Here is a 23,674-nt window from a genome sequence, read left to right as displayed (position 1 = left end):
TACAACATTTTCTGCATTGCTTGGCTTCACTTTGCGCTTTAAAAAGGTAGCAGGGAGAGTTGGATTATTCATACCAAGCCAAATCTTTTGTCAACGTGAGCTGGAATAGGCCTATCCAGCGCAGCTCAGTAGGCAGCCAATAGCGTTTGTTTTTCTTCATTAAAATTAGCCCTAGGTACCGCACGGTGCAAATTCATTACTGTGCAGCTTTCCTGGTCTATTTTAAGGCCCGGGTTACATACACAGCCACCCTGCTTACAACACGAGCTAGCATACACATAAATCATACCACTTATGGTTTTGCCTTCGTTTGGTGCAGGGTTTGTAATAATGGGTGATGGGGAGGGGTGTGATAAAGATACGTTCTGCCGTAACGGATAAGCTAACAGCAACAACAGCATGCTAACCATGCACTTCCTGATGCACAGACAATATAACAATTTAGATGCAGACAGTACACAAATGACAAATTCTGGCCTCAAGAGCTGCTTATACGATATATCTGTACTCGGGTATGACGAATTTTGCTGAAACACATGTGAAAGAAATAGGGCACAGATACTTTAAAGCTGACCTATTATGGAGTTATATGGAATTTCAGAGCTTTTACCCATGGTTTGGTTGTTTCCCCTTCTCATTTACCCTCTCGAAGTTGTATTTAGCGTGATTTGAGTAATCTTTATATTCCTGTACTCAAGACGTCTGCACTTACTTCGTTTTCCAATTTTATTTTCTTAATCTGTGATACACATCAGATTTGGCAGCGTTGTATAGTCATTTTGGTATAAATAAACTAAGAAAAAAAAAAATAATTGCTGCTTGTTAGCCTGATGTGCAGCTATCCATAGGAGGGGCCAGTTCTTTGTTGTGATGACTTTTACGGCAATGTTAGCTCCCACTGGGCATTGTAATTTTCTTACTCAAATGTCAGGGGACTTGTTGACATTTTAGATCAATATTACGATTTAAAATGTTCAAATTATTACATATGATCCATGGGTGTCATAGATTTTAACTATATAGCAGACACAAGCACAATACGTCTTTGAGAAATCAATTCATACTTCTGTCTGGAATACTCAGTGAAGCTTAAACAGAAGGGAGACAGACTTATAATAAAGTCATGCTTTCACTTAGTTACCTTATTTCTGCGTTGACTCGTTCATAGGACTCCTCTGCCTTCTTGAGATTCGTCGCCTCCCACTCGGCGGCTAGACAAAACAAAAGGTCAGACAAATTAACAATGTGGACTAGAAGCGCCTGGGCAGCTGCATGTTAGCAAACACGAACTAGTTGACATACAGTGCTAAAAGAAGGGGCTGGAGGATGAAAGAAGCCAAGTATAAACACAAAAAACGTGTTATTCCAGGTGCGCTTGAGATGCCCCGAGACTTGCAAGTTTCACGCGGACAAGAGTGTTAACCAAACGTGGGAAAAAAAGAGTAAAAGTTGAGCAAGTTTTTGACCACTGCAGTGCGTGTAATGGTGCAATGCGCAGGTGGATAGCATAGCCCGGACATCAGATGCTAAAGGGGGAAAAACGTGTCATTTTGTCATGATGTCAGTTTCCCTGTCCTCCCGTGCTCTCTCCCCCTCCCCTACCTGTGTGTCTGGAGCTGGGTGGAGTGCCTGACTCCTCCCGTGCACACCTGGGGTGCATCAGCCTAATCACCACCACCTGCTGCTGAGTACAAGAAGGCTTGGCAGTCTACACTCGGTGCCAGACCGTCCGCGTGTAAAACGTGAATGTTTCTTGCTAAGCTTTGTTATATGGTACTTTCCGGCAAATGCTCATTTGGATTTATGCACCCTCCAGATTCCTGCCTCTACTCGCCCAGCTCCTGCCGCCACGTTCCAGTCCCGGTATCGCTTCCAGCTCGTCTTGTCTCCTGCTCGTCTCGTCTCCTGCTCGTCTCGTCTCCTGCTCGTCTCGTCTCCTGCTCGTCTCGTCTCCTGTCCGGTCCTGGTCTCTGGTTTGTCACCCGCTCCCCGCTCTGGTCTTCGTCTGCTCCGCCCGCCCTGGTACCGCACCTGCTTCTATCCCCGTCCTGGTCCTGTCCTGCCCGCCTCTACCTGCACCGCACCCGCCTGACCCGTCTCCCGCTCCCTGGTTCCTGTACCTGCTCTTGTGACCTGTTTAAAGACTGCATTTTCACCGTTGTAAATAAACACTGTTAAAACTGCTCTGGTCTGCATCCTTTGGTCCTATCCGCACCGTTACGACAGAACGGTCTGGCCACTATGGACCAAGCAGGCTCAGATCCGGACCAGACGCGCCGCCTCACGCACTCTCACCCCGAGGCGGTGCTGGGTCAGCATGAACAATCCATTCGAACTCTATTGGAGCTAAATCAGACATTGTCCCAGCAGGTGGCACAGCTTAACCACCAGGTGGCCGCGCTCCTCGTCACCCCGCCTGCTGCAGCTGGAGCGCCGCCACGCCTCCCGGAGCCGAGAGGCACGGATCCGGAGCCGTATGCTGGACAACCTCACCTCTGTCGCGGATTCCTGTTCCAGTGCGAGTTCATGTTCCAGCAATGCCCTTCTCGTTTCAGCTCGGGGGCCACCAAGATCCGATATATATGTGGATTACTCCGGGGCAGAGCTCTCCAGTGGGCAGAGGCGCGCCTAATGAAGACGTCTGTGGATAGCCTGGATTTTAATGAATTTGTGTCCACGTTTAAGCTGGTGTTTGACCACCCGCACTACCAGGACAATGCTGCCTCCCGGTTATTGACTCTCAGCCAGGGCTCCAGGACGGTAGCGGATTATTCCATTGAATTCTGGACACATGCGGCGGAGCTGGACTGGACGGACAGCGCGCTGCGGGCTGTGTTTGTGCGGGGCCTGAACGAGACTTTGAAAGATGAATTGGTTTCCCGGGACGAACCCCCCGACCTGCGGACCCTCATCTCCCTCACTCACCGTATAGACAACCGCCTACGGGCTCGTCGCCGAGAGAGACGCCGGTCACCGGTCCCGCCGGAGCCACGCGCTGCCCCGCCCCCGCCGGATGAGCCCATGCAACTCGACAGGACCCTTGTGTCGGCCGAGGAGCGTCAACGGAGGCGTCGTCTGGCCGGGGCTTGCCTCTACTGCGGTGAGCGCGGACATTATGTGGTCACTTGCCCAGTTCGGCCAAAAGGGGGGGCCCACCAGTAGCACTGGGAGTACTGGTGGGCGAGCAACACATCCTGGACTCTTCTAATAGACTGCGGCTCAGCGCCACCCTGTGCGTTCGCACAGAGACCTTATGCGTTTCCGCCCTTATCGACTCCGGGGCTGAGAGGGACTTTATTGATGCCCAAGTCGCGGAGCAGCTCGGGGTCTACCTGGAGCCCCTCGAACGCCCCTTAAATGCCCAGGGGCTCAATGGACGTTTTCTGGGGCACATCACTCACATCACAGAACCTGTCACCGTGATTCTGTCCGGCAACCACCAAGAGAACCGTCAGTTTCATGTCCTGTCCTCCTCCGCTTCTCCTCTGGTCCTTGGTTACCCCTGGCTACGCGCCCACAACCCTGTTTTCGATTGGGCCAGGGGCGGAGTTTCGGGCTGGAGTCCCGATTGCCACGCCAAGTGCCTTCGGTCCGCCCTCCCTCCGGCCGGGAGGTCCGTTCCTGTCGCTGATCCGTCCCCAGACACCCCCAATCTGTCCTCGGTGCCTGCTGAATATCACGACCTGGGGGAGGTTTTTAGCAAGAGCAAGGCCCTCTCTTTACCGCCCCACCGTCCATATGACTGCGCCATTGACCTCCTGCCGGGTGCCCCACTACCATCTAGCAGACTATATAACCTGTCTAAACCTGAACGCGAGTCAATGGAGGACTATATCCGTGGGTCCCTGGCTGCCGGAATCATCCGCCCGTCCACTTCACCCGTGGGAGCGGGGTTCTTCTTTGTGGCTAAGAAGGACAAATCCCTGCGGCCTTGCATTGATTACCGGGGTCTGAACAATATAACCGTAAAGAATAAATACCCGCTTCCCTTACTGGACTCGGCATTTACGCCCCTCCACGGTGCGACCATCTTCTCAAAGTTGGATTTGCGGAATGCGTACCACCTGGTGCGCATCAGGGAGGGAGACGAATGGAAGACGGCCTTCAAGACACCCCTGGGACATTTCGAATACTTGGTTATGCCCTTCGGTCTCACCAACGCCCCTGCCGTATTCCAAGCCCTCATCAACGATGTGCTCCGTGATTTCCTTAACCGATTCGTCTTTGTTTACTTGGATGACATCTTGATTTTCTCGCGGTCCCCCCAGGAGCATCATCAGCACGTTCGCCAGGTTCTCCAGCGCCTCCTCGAGAATAAACTGTTCGTGAAAGCTGAGAAATGCGAGTTTCACGCAGAGGAGGTCAGCTTTTTGGGCTTCATTGTGGGGCGGGGCCAAGTAAGAGCTGACCCTGAAAAGATCCAGGCTGTCACTGAGTGGCCCGTTCCTACCAGCCGGAGACAGCTCCAGAGATTTATCGGCTTTGCCAATTTTTATAGACGTTTCATCCGGGATTTTAGTAGGGTTATCTCGCCCTTAACTAAACTCACCTCTCCTGCTTTGCCGTTTGCCTGGTCTCCTGAGGCGCAGACAGCCTTCGAGAAGCTTAAGAGACTATTTACCTCCGCTCCCATCCTGCACCAGCCCGACCCTTCACGGCAATTCATCGTGGAGGTCGACGCCTCCGACTCGGGAGTGGGGGCCGTGCTTTCGCAGAGGTTCGACCCCCACAACCGCCTCTGTCCCTGCGCCTTCTTTTCCCGGCGATTGTCCTCGGCCGAGGTCAATTATGATGTGGGGGATCGGGAGCTCCTTGCCGTAAAGCTGGCCTTGGAGGAGTGGCGCCACTGGCTCGAAGGGGCGGAGCAACCATTCATCGTCTGGACCGACCATAAAAACTTGGAGTACATCCAGTCCGCCAGGCGCCTCAATCCCCGTCAAGCTCGTTGGTCCCTCTTCTTCAGCCGCTTCAACTTTCTCCTCACCTACCGCCCCGGATCTCGGAACGTCAAACCAGATGCCCTCTCCCGCCAGTTCGCCCTGGAGGATAGCCCGGTCACCGCAGAAACAATTATCCCCTCCTCGTGTGTGGTGGCCGCGGTCCATTGGGATATCGAGGACACCGTCCGAGAGGCCCAGACCAACGACCCCGACCCAGGTAACGGCCCTCCAGATAAACTGTTTGTTCCCGATTCTGTCCGGTCTCAGGTGCTCCAGTGGGTCCATGCCTCCCGTTTCGCCTGCCATCCTGGTGCCGGTCGCTCTCTCTCCCTCCTCAGGAGACGCTTCTGGTGGCCCACGATGGACACAGACACCCGGGCTTATGTCGCCGCCTGCCAGGTATGTGCTCGGGCCAAGGCCTCCCACTCACCCCCTTCTGGTCTCTTGCATCCTCTCCCAGTTCCTCGTCGCCCTTGGTCCCACATCGCCTTGGACTTCGTGACGGGCCTTCCCCCTTCCCAGGGGAACACGGTGGTTCTCACCATTGTGGATCGCTTCTCCAAGGCCGCCCATTTCGTTGCCCTGCCTAAGCTCCCCACAGCCAAAGAAACTGCCGACCAGCTGACCAGTCATGTCTTCCGACTCCACGGCATCCCGGTGGACATCGTGTCCGACAGAGGGACCCAATTCACCTCTCAGGTATGGCGGTCTTTCTGCGACAGTTTGGGGGCCACGGTTAGCCTCACGTCCGGGTTCCATCCACAATCTAATGGGCAGACGGAGCGGGCCAACCAAGACCTGGAGTCGGCCCTACGGTGCACAGCCTCCGCCAACCCCGCGACCTGGAGTACTCACCTACCCTGGATAGAGTACGCTCACAACTCCCTCGTGAGTTCCGCCACTGGTATGTCCCCCTTCGAGGCATCGCTGGGATATCAACCCCCTCTCTTTCCCACGGAGGAGAGGGACCTCGCCGTCCCGTCTGTCCAGCGCCATCTCCAGCGCTGTCGCCGGATCTGGAAGAAGGCCAGGGCGGCCCTTCTTCGGGCTGGAGCGCGCACTAAGGCGACGGCCGATCGCCACCGTGTCCCGGCGCCCGTATACCAACCTGGCCAGATGGTTTGGCTCTCCGCCAAGACGGTCCCGCTGAAGACGGACTCCCGTAAGCTGTCCCCCCGATTCCTGGGACCGTTTAAGATCATGAGGATCATAAATCCATCGGCGGTGCGCCTCCAGTTACCCCCGTCTCTCCGGATTCATCCGACCTTTCACGTCTCCCAGGTTAAACCAGTCCGGACCAGCGACCTGTGCCCTCCGGCCGATCCCCCACCGCCCGCCCGAGTCATTGACGGCCACCCGGCGTTCACCGTCCGCCGCCTGATTGACGTTCGTCGCCGTGGTAGGGGCCTCCAGTACCTCGTCGATTGGGAGGGTTACGGTCCGGAGGAGCGATCCTGGGTGCCCAGGGCACGCATTCTGGACCCCGACATGGTGAGAGACTTCCACCGCGCTCATCCTGACAAGCCTGGGGGTCCACCAGGAGGTGGACCTTAGGGGGGGGGTACTGTCATGATGTCAGTTTCCCTGTCCTCCCGTGCTCTCTCCCCCTCCCCTACCTGTGTGTCTGGAGCTGGGTGGAGTGCCTGACTCCTCCCGTGCACACCTGGGGTGCATCAGCCTAATCACCACCACCTGCTGCTGAGTACAAGAAGGCTTGGCAGTCTACACTCGGTGCCAGACCGTCCGCGTGTAAAACGTGAATGTTTCTTGCTAAGCTTTGTTATATGGTACTTTCCGGCAAATGCTCATTTGGATTTATGCACCCTCCAGATTCCTGCCTCTACTCGCCCAGCTCCTGCCGCCACGTTCCAGTCCCGGTATCGCTTCCAGCTCGTCTTGTCTCCTGCTCGTCTCGTCTCCTGCTCGTCTCGTCTCCTGCTCGTCTCGTCTCCTGCTCGTCTCGTCTCCTGTCCGGTCCTGGTCTCTGGTTTGTCACCCGCTCCCCGCTCTGGTCTTCGTCTGCTCCGCCCGCCCTGGTACCGCACCTGCTTCTATCCCCGTCCTGGTCCTGTCCTGCCCGCCTCTACCTGCACCGCACCCGCCTGACCCGTCTCCCGCTCCCTGGTTCCTGTACCTGCTCTTGTGACCTGTTTAAAGACTGCATTTTCACCGTTGTAAATAAACACTGTTAAAACTGCTCTGGTCTGCATCCTTTGGTCCTATCCGCACCGTTACGACACATTTTCTTCAAGGGTTTTTGACAGTGACAAAAATGTAATAGAAGTGTGAGTCCGAGTCAACATGACAGACAGGCTCTGAGAAGTGTGTGCACCTGTCACCACATCCACTCCACTAAGCTCTGAAAAGTGGGATTCACACTGAAGTCAAGATGACAACAAATCTGGCAACATACGCCGTAGTAAATTACTGGACAATCAGCTACAATCGTGTTTTTGCTTTTCCAATACTACTTTTATTATAATGTTGTATTATTACAGGGGCGACAGTAGCTCAGTTGGTGTTTGTCCGCTGATCCGAAGGTTGGCAGTTCAATTCACAATCTCGGCATAAACATCAGTGGTCGGATCCAGTGACCCACAGGTTGGAGGTGTGATTCAAGGTCCCACAGATGAATGCTGTCGTTGTGTCCTTGGGAAAGACACTTAATCCACCTCGCCCCCAGTGTCTGCGTACACTGGTGTATGCATGTGTGTGTAAAAGGGTGAGTAATTCCTTGATGCAATGCTCTCCTGATGTGTTACTGTCCACTCTACACCTACTTTTACCCAGTCGCTCGTTGGACACATTCTGATGTAGTGTACGGGGGATTGGTACCAAACATCATTGTATCTATATTGACTGAGGTAATGAAAAATACTGATTATCACACAGAAGGTTTTGCTATTTAAATATCAAAACAAAAATACATTGTTTACATATTAGTTTATCTGTATATATTTTTAATTTTTTGATCAGTTCAAGCTGGGGTGGAGCAAGATAATGACACCGAGGTAAATTTCTTTTGTTGCTTGGGATCCAGAAATCACTCTTCCTCAATACTTTACGAAGAACTGAGTCTGGTCACGAGAATCTCCACAAGTTCAGATGGGTGTGATTGACAGGTGGATTAACCAATCATGGACATGCATGGTCCACCCGTATCAAAACAAATATGGCTGCCTACGAGGAAAACATATCAAAAAATATCACAAGGGACTGAAAAACTTTGCAGATTTCTACAGAATCAATGAGCGAAGCACTAAACTCTGTCAAAATAATGTGAGAGAAATGTCATTTTGTTTGTTATTGACAGATGACCAATGAGTTCCTTCGTTTCACATCGTCACTGAAAAGATTAAAGTTGATTGGGATGTAACAGAGTATGTGGGGACCAGAGAGAGTGAGTGTGAGTGGGAGTGCGACGTCACCCATAGCGTTCGGCTCCAGTCAAATGAAGCTCATCGAGGCTAGAGGTTATAGGGGTGGATTTGTTACATATCTTGAATTCTGACTGTGAGTATCATAGCAACCAGAGCCCACTTAGCAACACTGTCAATCAAAAGTGTTGCTAAGGCTAGCAGGAGTGACGTAGGGAAAAGAAGGAGCCTGATTTGTGTGTTATTAACGTTCATATCTTGATTTATGGACAAAATAACAACATAAAAACACCAGGATCATTGTAGGTCCAAAAATGACGAGGCTCGCTGCAGTAGATACAGAGAGAGGAATGACAATTTTTCAGTGTAAAGTGAATTGGAGCCAGAGTCGATGGAGGTGGAAGCGTGCCCATGATCACTTTCTGTTTGGAATGTGGCGGCTAGCACGTTAGCTACGTCCATTTATATATACAGTCTATGTATGCTGGGTAACGCCTTTATAGCATAAGGCGGTTCAATGGATGCAAGCAATACAAAAGCCATTAACTTTTAGATTTAGACTTTTTTTTTTTATTTAGAAAACTTGCCATAGTATTACTTTTTGGTATCAGATTGAAAAAAAAATTAATGGTATCGCCCATCACTATAGTATAAGCTATAATTTCCTCAATAATAGCATAAGAAATAAAAATGTCCAAAGCCAAACGGTCCAGCCACGCATTTAAAGTGTCCTGATGGAATAATGTTGTAAACAGTAGAATACGGCTGCACAACAATCAAATGTAAATATCAATTTTAACATCACAATTATGAAATAGCAAAGACTGTAATTTTTGAGGTAGTTCAATGCTCTCTGCAAACATCAAAATAGCTATTTAATATAACTGCTAACCCTGCACTTAACAACTCTACAAAAATGTCTGCAAATACGTGGAATTCTTCCATTACTTCAGCATTTTATATTTCAATTCTATTTAATTTTGCATAGCCCAAATCTCAATAGGAGTAACACAAAGATGTTGATTTAATTTTAACTGAAAAGGTTTTTTAACAGCATTAAACAACATAAAAAGGAAAGAAAAGGGTAAGAAAACACTATTGGCCAATAAAACCCAACCAAATTTTGTTTTTCTCTCAAACATAACTGCTCCTGGAAGTGTTGAAAATGTGTTATATGCGCTAAATTTGGATTTCGTTTCCCCTATAGAACACAATAAAAACCCAGCTTCTTAAAAAATGTAACAAAACTCTTTTAATATATATTCTTTCCATATATTATTTTTCTTAACTTTATGAACATTTAACACTATATCCAAGGAAACAAATCTTCATAATTGCAGCGTTGGCTAACTTGCTAACAATTGGATGCAGCACCAGTAAATTATAGTAGTTAAACATTAGCGAGCCAGAAAATTAAACGTAGCTAATTTTAATGCATAGACTTTGGTGGAAGTTACGCTCAGTTTAAAAGCTAGCATAAAGCACCCTCATTATTTTAATTATCCTGCATTTTTGTTATGTTCGCATGTCGCTACTATGTTGTAGATCATATAGGCGCCGAGAGCAAAGACAATACACTGAAAATAGTATAAGGTGGGAAAAAAAGCATCCACATTTGAAGAGGCACTAGGATTGTACATGTTAAGTGAAGCATGAAGACTACAGGCACTTTCTTTCACAGCGGGATCACACATGAAACTGTGAGGAGAGATGGCAGAAAATACCACGAGCAACGCGCTGCACAGGAATCCAATTTAATTGTCTTGCGCCGATGGACCTGGGGATTTTCAGGGGCGTTTGGAACAGGTTTGTTTCATTCACGTCGTCGAGGAAACGCTTTCTCTCAACTGTAACAGAATATAAGGCGAGGAAAGGCGCTATTGACAAAAATGACAACAATATTCAAACAATATTTTAACAATGCATCGGGGAAAGTGCTAAAACGTGCCTGTAAATGTCTTTGTCGAGGTTCAGATTTAGCACCAAACAAGAATGAACATCCAATTAACCGCTGACATCTTATAATAACTACACTTTTTACGTATTTGAAGAAAATAAGTCTAATTATCAGGAAGTGTGTTGTTAGCATGCTAGTTGTTGTTAGCATTACTGTGCCATCAAAACATTGCTCTAACATCTGAATGAAAGTTGCGAAGAGTGCTTATACATTCATCATCGTGAATAATTAGGTAAGTGAGGAATAACTTTGGACCATCAATTGAGACAGTAACTTTTTTCCATTATCTTCAGAAATGTGCTGAAACGTGCCTGTAAATGTCTTTGTCTAAGTTCAAATTTAATGCAAAACATGGATGACCATCAAATTAACTGTTATCAGCTCTGCGCCTGATTTTTCTATGTATTTGAGTAAATTTGTCTAATTTAAAGCATTTTCCTGTTGAACAAAATTTGTCTAATTATCAGGCAGTGTGTTATTAGCATGCTAGTTGTTGTTAGCATCACTGTGACAGCAAAAAGCTCCTCTAACCGCTGAAAGTTGCGAAGAGCGCTTTTTTAAATTCATCACCGTGAATAATTAGGATCCTTAGAATGTGTAAGATAAGTGAGGAATAACTTTGGACCATCACATTTGAGAGAGTAAAATCGGGTACAACGCTTTTAACAAAAATAAATATGTCAATCAATTTTCTGCATTATCTTGATAACAATATTCAGACAATATTTTAACAATCAGAAATGGGCTAAAAATCAGAAATGGGCTAAAAAGTGCCTGCAAATGTTCAGGTTGACGGTAAAATGAACCACAAAATGGTCCAAAATATCCCTTCATGACCTTGTTTGAAAGATTACACTAGATGTATCCGTCTCTTTTTGAGGTCATTTTTAATAGCTTCCGTTGTAGACAAAACACTCGATATTCTAATTTTGCATATTTCCAAAGCAGCAACTGTGATATTACCCATTTTTCCATTTAATTGTCATTGGTTTTGGTACTGGATCATGCTAAAGAATAGGAAGCTGTCATAGCACTTGCTGGAGTAGCAATTAGCATGTTCCTAGCATGTGGTCGCAGCTGGTTGCCCACACAGATACCCCCGAACAATTCCCCAGACACCGTTTTTTTTTTTTTTAAAGTTGTGCAGATGTGACATGTCCAAAAGGCAAGCTGTGATTTTCCACTTTGCGATGCCTATTTTTAGAAAGAAAGAAAAAAATTGTGTTCCGAATAGGGCTGCACAATGTATGACAATTGAATGTACTTCTTAATTTGAGTTGGCACAGTTGGGTTAGTCCTCTGCAAAGGACAAAATATTCAGTTTTCTACCTTTGACGTCACAATTCTGGAAAATCAAACTGCATGAATTAAGCTAAATAAAACTCCAGGCATGTTTTTGATGAGGGAACAACCTCAAAAAAGTCTGTTTTGCGTAATATGTGTTTTTCAAGACATTTTTTGAAGGGAATACACACCTGGGGAAGATATAATAAAACCAGCATCACATTTGTCACTCAGCACGTTTTGTATTGCAAAGTGGATAAACATAGATGCATTTTGTTGAAGAAAAACACCCACTAACACATACAGAGTGGGCCAAACAACCTCGATTCTCTCTCATAAGCAACTACTGTTTATTAAGTGCTATATTTTCCTGGCATTTCCGAATGTGTAAGTACATCTCCATTTGCTTGTGCTGAAAGTTCTGCACTGTTGTTCTGCCCAAGCTATTTGATTTACCTTGTTTTTAATGCATGCCTTATTTTTATGTTCTATCTTTATCTTACATTACTTTTATTATTCATTGGTTTATGTTGTACCATACTGCAGAAGCAAGTTCCTAGTTTGTGAATTTTGTTCACTGAGAATTGGAATAAAACGTATTCTGAGCCTGATCATGTTTTTCTTATTCTGTAAAGCACTTTCAATTACTTTTTGTACAAATTGTGATATACAAATAAACTTGCCTTGTCTAGTTTAGACCTCTGCCATGTTTTGAGAGGCATAGACGTCTTCAGTTCATATGTCTTCTCTCAAATGTTGAACAGAATCCTACTTTTTGAACATATCACAAATGTAATTGCTGGTTTTCAGATTCTAGAAGGTGCTGAAAAAGGTAAATTCAACTTAAATACAAATTAAAATTTAATGTTGAACCCAGCATTTCTATTAAGCCTCTTTTCCACTGTCACAGTTCACTTGGGGTCGTCTTGGAATTGGTTTTCTTGGTGCTGCTCCCTCCTGAGTTGCGCTTCCATGTCTCTGGCATGGTCCAGGGTCAGGTCTCTGCTATGTGAAACACTGTGTCAACCAAGCTTTATAAAAGTTTTCTTAATAAATAAACTCAAAATCATGTCTGAATTATACTTGTAGGACGATTTTAGTGATTTGCAAAAAGATGTTTGTAGCGCTGTGAAGGGTGGCTAAAGCTAAGGTTGGCGTAAACGCAAAAGTATTTCTCGTTTAACATAAATTTTTTTCTGCATTTATTTCACTTCTCTTTGTCTCTACACCACAGTTTAACGTCTTTATATAATGCATTAGGTTTGGCTGATTTTAGATATATTATGCACTGGACGCATTGTATTTTCAGTCTTTACACGGAAGTGTCGTGCATTGATATCAGGAACAGTAAACAGGAAACAGCTGTTGGATTCGTGCTTTGTTTTGCGACGCATATCGGCTCGACATATAAAGTTGCCGTCACTGAAAACATGACGGGCCATCACAAGATCAAGTCAGAGATTGTGAGAGATTATTGTTTCATGTTTATATCTGCTTTTTGACGTCTTGAGTCTACGTTCTCTCTTGTAGAACACTCTCATTTCTTGCGTAGCACCACCTTTAGCTAAGGCGATCCGTACTGTGTTGGCCCTCTCTTGGAGCTAGCACCCTCGAGGTTCCACTTCAGACCCCTCAAACGGGCTGGTAAGGTACGGTTCACCTTAGACAGTGCAGACGCTTGCGGGCCCGTACCTATCCGCTCTAAACAAACCGGGGAAACGAGGCTTTAATGACTGGATCCTAAAACTCGCTACATTACAAATCTGCATTTTAACAACATAAATTTTATCTGCCCCAATCTGTATTAAATATTATTGGCTAGCAGTGCTGTGACGACATCTGAACCATCTTGCTGCGTAGTCCCTAACATCCATATCCGCAACAATTTCTCAAATCAAACAAAGCTGAAATAGACAGCGACTCCCAAGCGACTTTGACTTTTGACCCTCTGCAGCCGCTGTACATGGACATAGAGCAGAGGGGGAGACAGGGGGGCAGTGAGGCGTGGAGAGGTACAGTGTAGCGGGGAACATAGCGAGGGGAATAGACAGACCAAAGCGGCAGTATACAGTATCTGCGTACAGTATACCCCTTGGCCCCAATGCTTATCTCCTAATGAGTGCACGGATTACATTAGTGGCCACGCGGTCGATGTATGTCACGACTTTACCATCAGCGCATGCATGGACTGGTTTATCTGGCCGTGCCCTACTAATTAGAAACGTGGCTTTATCAACATAATGGTACACTTTGACAAACTAATTATTTTCCTTGCTGCTCACGCCTGTTAAAAACTCATTGCGAGCAAGAAGAACACGGAACCTCAATTTTAGTACCGGATGCTAGGGCTGGATGGTTTGGGAAACATATCTAATTGCCATTTTTCTGACAAGCAGCGGGATTAAATTTGCGATTTATGTGTAAAAGATCCTGTAACTATAGCCCAATGATGTTCATAAACAAGTTTCAGCATTGTCTTCCTAATGCCATGTGCAGTCCGACTTCTTCAGGACAGTATCCAAGGTATGTGAAAGTAAAGAAGTCCCCTCGTCCTGGTTTTTAAAGTCCTGTGGGGATGTTTTCGTATTTCAGTTGCCTCTTTAATCCAGTGACCGTGCTTGTTGTCGGTCGGTCCAATGCCAGTTTTTCCCATGTATTTGAGCAAAACGTGTCTTTCTCCAGTACAGATATTGTATAAGCAGCTCTTGAGATCAAAATATGTCCACTGCATCGAATTTTTATTGCCAGAAAGGTCGTTAGCTTTACTGTGTCAACGAAACTCCGCTTTGGTCTCTGGTTGTGACAAGCTTATAAACTCATCGCAGTGAGTAAAAAACAGTTAAAATATAAAATAAAAAATAAACAAGAAAAAAATGCCTGGGTCAAAGATTAACACTTAAAGCTGACCTCTCGTTTCTCATAAGCAGGAGTTTGAATTTGGAGCCAGTTGGAGACTCTTGGAAGGCACCAACAGCCACCAGGTAAGGGAGGAAACCAATGGGTGTTCAAAATCCAGAATTTAAATATCAAACCAACTAATTAATATTACTTAAACAAATCAAAAGCATAATCAAAGTATATTTAAAGCAATATAATTAGCAGTTTAAATCAATACAAGAACATAAAGCCAAACCAATTCCAAAATCCCCCCTCTAACACAACCCTGGTGCTGCAGCCCAGCCCCTGCACAATGAACTAGTTTTGTTTTTCACATTTTTAAGACAGCAAAAAATCAGGTACGGCGCCTTTCATAGTAGGATTCTGCTCAAAGTTGACATTTTAAAAGCATCCAGGACAACTGACAAACAACAAGAATCGCATGTATTTCAGAACATGTTTGTACAGGGTTAGTTATTTCTTCTGCAGAAAAAAACAGGATATTTTTGTTTGTGGAGGAAGTCACAGTACATCAAAACCTGCAGCCTTTGCGATTTACTAATTGTGTCTATTCAAATTGCGATTTCGATCTACCCTACCAGACCCTAGTGAGGGGGACAGTTCAGTCATCAAAGCTACAGACAAAAATAGATGAATGCGTAGTAACGGAGCAGTTCCAAGTCTCTAGTGCATATATGGACTCTGGCTGCTGTTTACGTACCAAACGGATCAATACACAAAGACCATTTTTTCAGCGCCTCTAAGAAAAGAAAAGTGGAGCTGCTTCGCGATGTGTGGTACTTATGAAAACAAAGGGAATTCACCATCCAGAGCGACCTTGAACTGTCTTATTCACACCTTAAGATAGGCAGCGTAGGAGTGCTGACTGTAAAACGCCTTTTATGTGCAATCTATATATCTAGGTAAAGTTCCAGGTGAAGAGCCGCACTGTGTCATCGTCACTAGCACAATTTTCGTTCCTCCACTCGCTGAGCTATAATAGGCAGAGCGCACAACACAAGATTTAGTGTTGTTGCGTTTTCGACGATCACGACTTACATAAGAAAGTATTTCTATTGCAAAGGTCGTTTACTAAGGGACACGTGTGATTGATAGCTATTACTAAAGTAGCTTGCTAAAATAAGGTTATGCTGTTTGATTTTGTCTATTATGTTTGACTCATCCTCCAATGCTACTCTCCTGGATTCTTTTAGTTTAATTCAGAATTCCAAATATGGAACTCAACTCCAAATCCACCCCAATAACTGCTAGCCTTGATGAGCTGGATGCTATAGGTGACATCACACTCACTTAGTCCACTTTTTTATACAGTCTATGGTACTAATATGTCCTTAATTGGAAGTTCCAGCTTTGATTTGTTCTATTTTTGCACCACTTGAGATCAAACTGAAATAAAGTGACCTGATACAAAAAATTTTCATATCTTCGAAACAACATCCACGATATTATTAATAGTTCGATATATTGCCCACATCTAATGCTAACTGAGAAAAGTTCAGCTTATATTAATACAAACCTCCATCCTCTATTTTGTGCAGAAAAGTCCCTCTAATATAATAGTTTAAGTAGATTGCAAATGCAGCACTGTGTAGGCAGGCAACTGTGGTGAAACAACCAGAGGTGTGATTCAAACAAAACCTTCATGTAAATAAGTGGAATTTATTGGTATAACTTAAAATAAATCCACCATTGGTTTGGTGGCTCTGTCGACTGTAAAAAAAAAATCTGTGTTTATTTTGTTCACAGATATGCAGATAAGTTTGTCAGTTAAACTATACCCAGATGCAAAAACTAGTATAAAATCTCATTTGAACAAGAATCAATAGTGAAACAATTAGCCTACATGCTAAATAAGACCAAACTAGACATTTCCTGAATACTTCCACATAGCCTTCGTCTATATTAGAACTAGCATAGAACAACATTGTAATATGAAAGAAACTACCGCAATTTTGTGTTGAAAAATACATTCCATTATAAAGAAAGAGTGATTGGGATAAAGGGTTATAGTTTTCCCTCCTGTGTTCTGTTCGATTGCAGGAGGCTCTGGAATCGCACCATAAACATGATAAACAACTGCCCTCTCTTGGGATGGGCAACAAAATATACAACAACCTTTACCTGAGATAAATAGTTTGGTGCTTTGCTTGTCGATTCTGCAGAAATCCGTGCTGTTTCTCAGTCCTTTGCATTATTTACTTGAAAGTTAGTTTTTTGCTCATAAGCTGCCACGTTTGTTTTGACACGAACGGATCATGCGCCTCTCTCATTGGTTAACCCGCCTGTCAATCATCTGAAATCAGGGGGACAGGATACAGTTCCAGACCCACGCGTCTTTGTCGAGTATTGTTTTATTGTGTGATTTTCAGTCGCCAGGCAAGATTAGGGTTATTCTGGTATCAAAATCAGTATTTGAGTATTGAGTCTTTTCTACAACTACTATCAAAATCTATTGAAAAAAGTTGAAATTTCAGTATATGCCTTCAATAGATCGATTTTGAGCAGGTTGGAGTGGACCAGCTGTCACCATCCCTGGCATCATTTCCTCTCTTGTACTTGCTGCGAGCGAAAATATAGGCTGCACGCTTCTCTGTAATGAAATGTTTACTGTTGGTTGTAACAATGTATGCGTCCCTGTACTCGATGCTGTCAACACATACAGTGATGGCATTAATAGCCACGCACTGATATCAGATGCACCTGTGCAAGGAAAGATGACAGCGCCCATAGAAATGACTGTGATCTAAAGCCTATTAAAACGCTGCACTCCGGGGTTACTCTGCCAATTTCTTATCCACATTTATCTGCTTAGTGTGAAGTGGTGTGAGGAAGTTACATAGTTCACCTTTAAAGGGCTTATATTGCTACTATTTTCTTTCATTCACATAAGTTTAACACACAAACCCTGTATATTTATCCTGTGTTTTTTTCTCAAACTGAAAAGACTATGGTCCTTCTTATTTTGTCATTATGTGGTAATACAGGAAGTGCTCTACTGTGCTCATTTTGATCATTTCAGTCCTGGATTTGACCCTTTTTTGTTATTGTTTTTAGGACGATTTTTTTTTTTTTTTTTTTTTTACATCTGTCATGGCACAGATGAAAAATTACAGAAATTGTCATTAATATGCACCGTCTCTGAAATAAATAAATACATTTGAAACTACACCTATCATTTTAGCCTGCATTTCCCTGGATGTAAAAATATGGCTGTGTAACTGCGTATCTCCTGGTAAAAATGACATTAAGTTCATTTAAATCCATCATACCTTTTATTTTACCCTGTTGAGGGCCACATTTGGCCCGCGGGCTTTGAGTTTGACACATGTGTTCTAGAGTATTGAAGAATAAAGCAGTTTAAGTGAGGCTGAAAAAATGCCAATTGATGACATCACAAGGTGGAACAGAGTATTTTGAGCATTTTGAGCTTTGGGGATGCAAACATCCTAATAATCCAGGATTACTCAGATGTGCAAATGAAACACAAACACAACTTCAGGCATGTTTTTGATGAGATAACAGCATTATAACATTTTCAGTACTGTAGGACCTTCAAACTAGTGCTTTTACAATATTAAAATAACAAACTAGTCTTACCCAATACCACAGGCATAATAATAACCTTTTTTTTAAGTTAGAATTAGAATTAATATTTAAACAGTACATAAAAGTAGTTGTTGTTTTTGAAGTTCCATTAGCACAAACATTAAAGTGTGTTATAAATAAAACGCATAATTATTATTGCTATACATTTTTTCTAGAATTTTCACCTGTTGAAGTATGGCCAGGCACTGACATCAGACAGCTCCTATAGAAATAAGTGAACGACTCGAGCTCACTGCATATGATGACGCTAACTTGATGCAAAAACCTGTCTGCATAATTCCTGTGTAACCTTTGCCCAGTTGACAGAATAGAATTTTTTGCTGCTGATGTAAAACCTGTTAAAACCTATTATATCTGTATCAGTGGTATAGAATCATTGCATAGTGCAGCTTTAAACCACAATATGTATAGAAAAAAGTAGTTGCTGTAGATTATTTTTTCCTATTTATGTTTTTTAGCACTTTGAGGTTTGTGCGCAAATGTGAATTATAAATAAAATGCACACTTATACAGCCACACGCTGATAACCCTATTAAACGGCCCCTATATGAATAAATGAATGACTGCAGTGGTAGTTCCGTTGATGTAAAACCTATTAAAAAGCTGCTATCCAGAGTTACGTTGCCATTTTCTTATCCCCATTCATGATCTTAGTGCCAGGTGGTATAGTTGAGAGGAGGTCAGTCTGTGTATAATAGTTGTATTGGAGTGTCTCATTGTGTTAGCTTTGAGTGAATAACAGTAGCTATAGCAGAAATAGCATTATGTTTTGCCCTAACTGATTCCTGACTCAGTTTTGTATTCATGCTCCTACGCTCTCCACAATGTAACGCAGGCTTTTATCCGCCACAGTGAAGGACAAGAGGCTGAAATTAAGAATGGCTTGGGTCTCCGTGGTAGCGCTGCCGTGGTAACAGTATTATATAAGTCAAGGCAGAGCTCGAGGATGTGTGGGATGGGCAGCACAGTGGCCTGGATTCAGACAGTCAAAGGGACAGGAGGGCAATTGTTGAACTAAAAAAGTAAAGCGTACGACTGCCAAAGCTGCTAACATGCAATTAAAACACTTATCTGACAATAGAATATAAGAGAAGTATATAAGTCAACAGTGAGCGATTAAAGGTGCACGATGTAACTTTGCTGGTGGAAGGTTTGCCACCTGCTCGTCTGAAATGGAGCATGGTATTAATCTATCTCCATGGAGACAAGCAGGTGGTGGTACAAGGGCAGGGTAACAGGTCAGATCTGTGGACAGGCTAGTCTGCCCACAGTAAGGATGAATGTTTTTCGTAGCATTTTTGTCGAGTTTTGATTGATTTGAAAACAGCTGGTCTTACTTAAGAAGCAAAGAAATGTGCAAGGTGCATTGTTATAATACAATAGAGCCTTTATTGTGTCTTTACATTCAGCTTTTTGTGTAAAACTGATCTGTCCGTTCAGGTTTAGGAATGGTTAAACTGGTGTTGACCATAGACTGTATACATAAATGGACATAGCTAACGTGCTAGCCGACATGTTCCAATTAGGAGGTGCTCATGGGCGTGCTTCCGGCTCCATCGACTCTCAAGAAATGTATTTTTTTCTTATATTTGCAAAGTTTTCTGAGGTATTATTATTCTTATTTTTTTAATGCTGTTTTTCTGCAGCCTAGTACAGAACGACATTAACAACAGAAGTAAATATGGATAGCACATAAGCTAAGTTTGTTATCCTGATTCTTAAAGTGGAACTACATCTGTCACAACAACATATTGTGAAGTTTGATATGTTGCTGAAGTAAATATACACCATAAACGATAACATTGAAACACATTTTTACTAAATACTAAACTGTGTACATTGTGTTTTAACAGCATTATCTACTGTCCCTGGTGTTGTTTTTAGGTACATTTGCAGCTTTCTAGTCAAAAACGCCTACATTTAAGTTTGTGCTACATTCAATAGCAACTGCAATTTCACGTAGTTGGTGACATCACACAAAACTTCCCTGATTACAAACACCTGGCTGCAGGGGGCGGAGTTTGAAGTGTGAATACCTGTTAGACCAATCACACTGGTCCTCTTATATGCAGACCACACCCTCTATTTTAAATGTTTTTTTAGGGGGCGGAGTTTGGGTCTTTACTCCCACTTTAACATCCCCGTCAGTTCAGTGTTTCTCAAACTGTGGTACACATCCGAGCTTCATCTGGTGGTACACTTGCTTTTTTACAGTTTGAGTATTTGTTTTATTTAAAGACAAATTTATTCTTGTTTTTGTACTCCTTTGAGTTAATCGATATGTGGAGCTATATTATGCGTGTTTTTGCCTCATCTCATTTTAGTCCATGTACCTCTAATTTAGGCCTGATAAATCTGATAACACCAGGAAAACCCCGTGCACAATGATTCTCCCCCATTCAAACAGAGCAGAGGACCCAATGAGCAGAGTAAACATCCGTCTGCGCGGCGCCGAGTTAGCGCCGCAACTACTGGGTGCTGTGTATGAATATGGATGATGTAACAAACGCTAGGAGCTGACCTACTTCCTGTCTCCTCTGCTCATGGCTGGGTCCCCTTCTGGGTAACACTGTCATCTCGCAACATACTGTAATAGCAGGAAGCACGCGAATCCCATGCACAAATCGACATGCTTAGACTTCCATGTTTTTTTTTTTTTGTTTTTTTTTTTTCTTTCTTTTTGAGGGATGATAACTGCTGAGTGCTGCGGGGAGGAGTAGATAGGTTAGGCTAATCATTCAGAGCGGTTTTGCTAATGCTTTCCCAGACAAGTTTCGCATGCTAACGTGGGGATGGCTAATCTGCATGAGTCATGTTGAGGTAATTATTGGCTGCGATTGTAAGGTTTAGGTCATTTTCCAAGATGTTTAGCGGAACTTGTGGAGAGAAAAAATTGCCATAGTAGTATTAGCAGTAGAATACATGTTAATATAATTTATCAAGGAATACTTTTATTACTTTTTATATGCATCCACTGTCTGTAATTGTACAGCAAGTTCATTGAGTTAACATCAGAATACAGTTATAGTAGAACATAAGTCATTGTATAACTTTACATTTATGCGTTTATGAAAAAAAAAAAAAATCAGGCAAATCTTGGCATTTTTATATTTTGTATTTCTATTATTTGTATTATTTCTTTTTTAAACCTAAGCTTGCACAATATGTAGAAGTTGTGATGCTAGTTGTATTAGTAACAGTATAAATGAATATATGTAATGAATGTTAAATAAAAACAAAATTTATTAAAACACAAAAAAAGGAAAATAATCTATCAAAATCATTTTTTATTTCAACTTTTTATTTTTATTTTTTTTAACTTAAGCTAATTGCACAAAATGTAAAAGTATTGACGCTAGTTGTATTAGTAACAGTATAAATTAATGTATGTAATGAATGTATCATTTAAAAAAGGGAGAAAAAAAAACTGTCAAATCTTGGCATTTTTCTATTTTCTATTTCTATTTATTTATTTACACCTAAGCTGATTCCACAATATGTTGAAGTGGTGATGCTAGTTGTATTAGTAACAGTATAAATGAATGTATGTAAGGAATGCAATGAATGTAAAATAAAAAAAAATAAAAATAAAAAAAAACTAGAAAAATCTCCAGTAAACCTTGGCATTTTTATATCTTTTTTTTCTTTTCTTTTTTTTTTTTTTTTTCTGGTGACTGCTTATAAATGTACATTGACTTGGCAAATAGTACCTAAACCTCATTTGTATAGCAACACGGCAACATTAGCCTAACTGCATTCAGTGTTGGTCTGTGCCAGATGAGATAAACTCTACCAGACTGCTATTATTGATTTAGTGCATTAGCAGCGCTGCATGTGACGTGAATATAAGGAGAAGGCTCTTTGACGGACAAGCCTGAGCAGACAAAAGGAGAGGCGTCTCGACAGAACTGGGGCTGTACACTAGAGAGCAGCCGTTTGTGCAATATCTTTATCTGGAATCGGTTTGGTACAGAGCCAAAACCCTGCTAGCTTCAGGAGCTGGAAGAGAGAGAGAGAGGGAAAAAAAAATCTATTTAAGATCGACATAAGAGAGTGGAAGCTGGCAACCGGTCAAACCTGTCTTCCAACATTTGATAACTGAAAACAAGCTAATTTGGTGTATCACTCCAGCGGCGCCAGTCCAATACATCGCACCCATGGCTATAAAAGTGCAGAGGCCAGAGGAGCAATAGATACTTTAAAGTGCATATTACAGGTTTTCATGTTTTGCTAATTATTATTTGGTTTGGCTGGATAGGACCTGTGGTAATTCATCATAGTTTTAATAGTTTAGTTAAGTGACAGTTTGTAGAGAAAATGTTCAGTACAAAATATACAGGAAATAGAGCATTTTGTTAGTTGATTCATAACTACTGACTTGAACTTGACTTGATATGACTTAGCCCTGGTTAGCATTACGGTTGCTATAGGTAACTGTTATGGAATTACCTTTAAGTATGTCACCTCTCGTGCCTGTGTCCAATCAAGTAAAATCATAAAGTAGACACGATTTTTTGTAAAAACATAATTATATATAATGAGTAGTCTAACCAAAGCACTATGTAACTTTTCTTTTTGTGTGTCTGCTATCTGCTTGTCTCCATGGAGATACATAAGTCTAAACCCTCTACAATTCGATTTGTTTTCATATAGCCCAAAATCCAAACAGCGGTCACCTTGCAGGACTTCTTTATCTTTATTTATACAGGGAGAGCCCAATGCAGCTCCTTGACTCTGTGGTGACAATGGGAAAATCTAAGTCCATGTCCACAGCCGTGATGAATGAATTTGATGTGTCCATAGCTGTTCCCGATGTGCATTCCGCTCATGCTGGTGCAGGATGCAGTCGCCAACCTCTACATGATACATGAGGTTGTCATAGTGCAGCTAAACTAAAAGGTCTAACTTCTTCTATTTCCTCACACAACTGGTCCCTTGTTACTGAATATTAAACAAAAGGGAAAGTGTTCACGTCATCATACAAGTCCTAATCAAAAGCTGCCAAACAAATTTAACATTCATGACCTGAATGATTTTCCGTGTCTATGAAGTCACAAGGAGCTGCCATCTCCTCTTAGATCCTCATGAGACATCACAGCAGCACCAACTGCATTATGACAACACAACTGGAGCAATTCCCATGTCCATAAAGATACTACATAATGTGGAAAAGAGGGCAAAAAGTCCCCACCGCAACATGTGATTAATGGTCAATCAGTTCAGGCTCGGTTTCAAAGGGACCAGTGTCCTTCACTGAATAAGACCTGCCCCGGCTCCTCATCGGTTTGTCTATGGTACTACTGCCCACAAGCTGAAACTGAGTGTCACCCTAGAGCTCAGGTATCACACATAAACATAAACTGTCCATCTGTGCGGACATATCCACTGTGATTGCACGTTGGCCCCAATTAAACTAAAAGAGTCTGAGGTGTTGGAAAGTGACTTCAAATCACTTATAGACATGTTGCTAAAGCTACGACAGCAATTTGAAATTCCATCTCCCAGTTTGGGTGACATGAAGTTTAGTCAGATGCACCAACTTCACGTCTGACTGAAGGGTTATTGCAGTGCTCTAGGAATTCCTTTTATAGATCATTTTTGTGGATCCTGGA

At 43.2% G+C, this 23,674-nt stretch overlaps 1 protein-coding gene across 3 annotated transcripts in view; it reads right to left on the bottom strand.

Moving 5' to 3' along the window:
• LOC117386591 (glucosidase 2 subunit beta-like) overlaps positions 1-23,674 on the bottom strand; it is a 270,231-nt gene that overhangs the window by 86,159 nt on the left and 160,398 nt on the right. For all 3 annotated transcript variants that reach the window (XM_033983996.2, XM_055229025.1, XM_033983998.2), the window contains one exon: positions 1,142-1,211. In XM_033983996.2, the coding sequence (XP_033839887.1) occupies positions 1,142-1,211 (70 nt within the window). The remainder of the gene's footprint in view (positions 1-1,141; positions 1,212-23,674) is intronic.

The sequence above is a fragment of the Periophthalmus magnuspinnatus genome, chromosome 18 (assembly GCF_009829125.3).
Source record: "Periophthalmus magnuspinnatus isolate fPerMag1 chromosome 18, fPerMag1.2.pri, whole genome shotgun sequence".
In the NCBI taxonomy this organism is placed as follows: Eukaryota; Metazoa; Chordata; class Actinopteri; order Gobiiformes; family Gobiidae; genus Periophthalmus; species Periophthalmus magnuspinnatus.
This window is presented reverse-complemented; position numbering and strand designations above follow the sequence as displayed.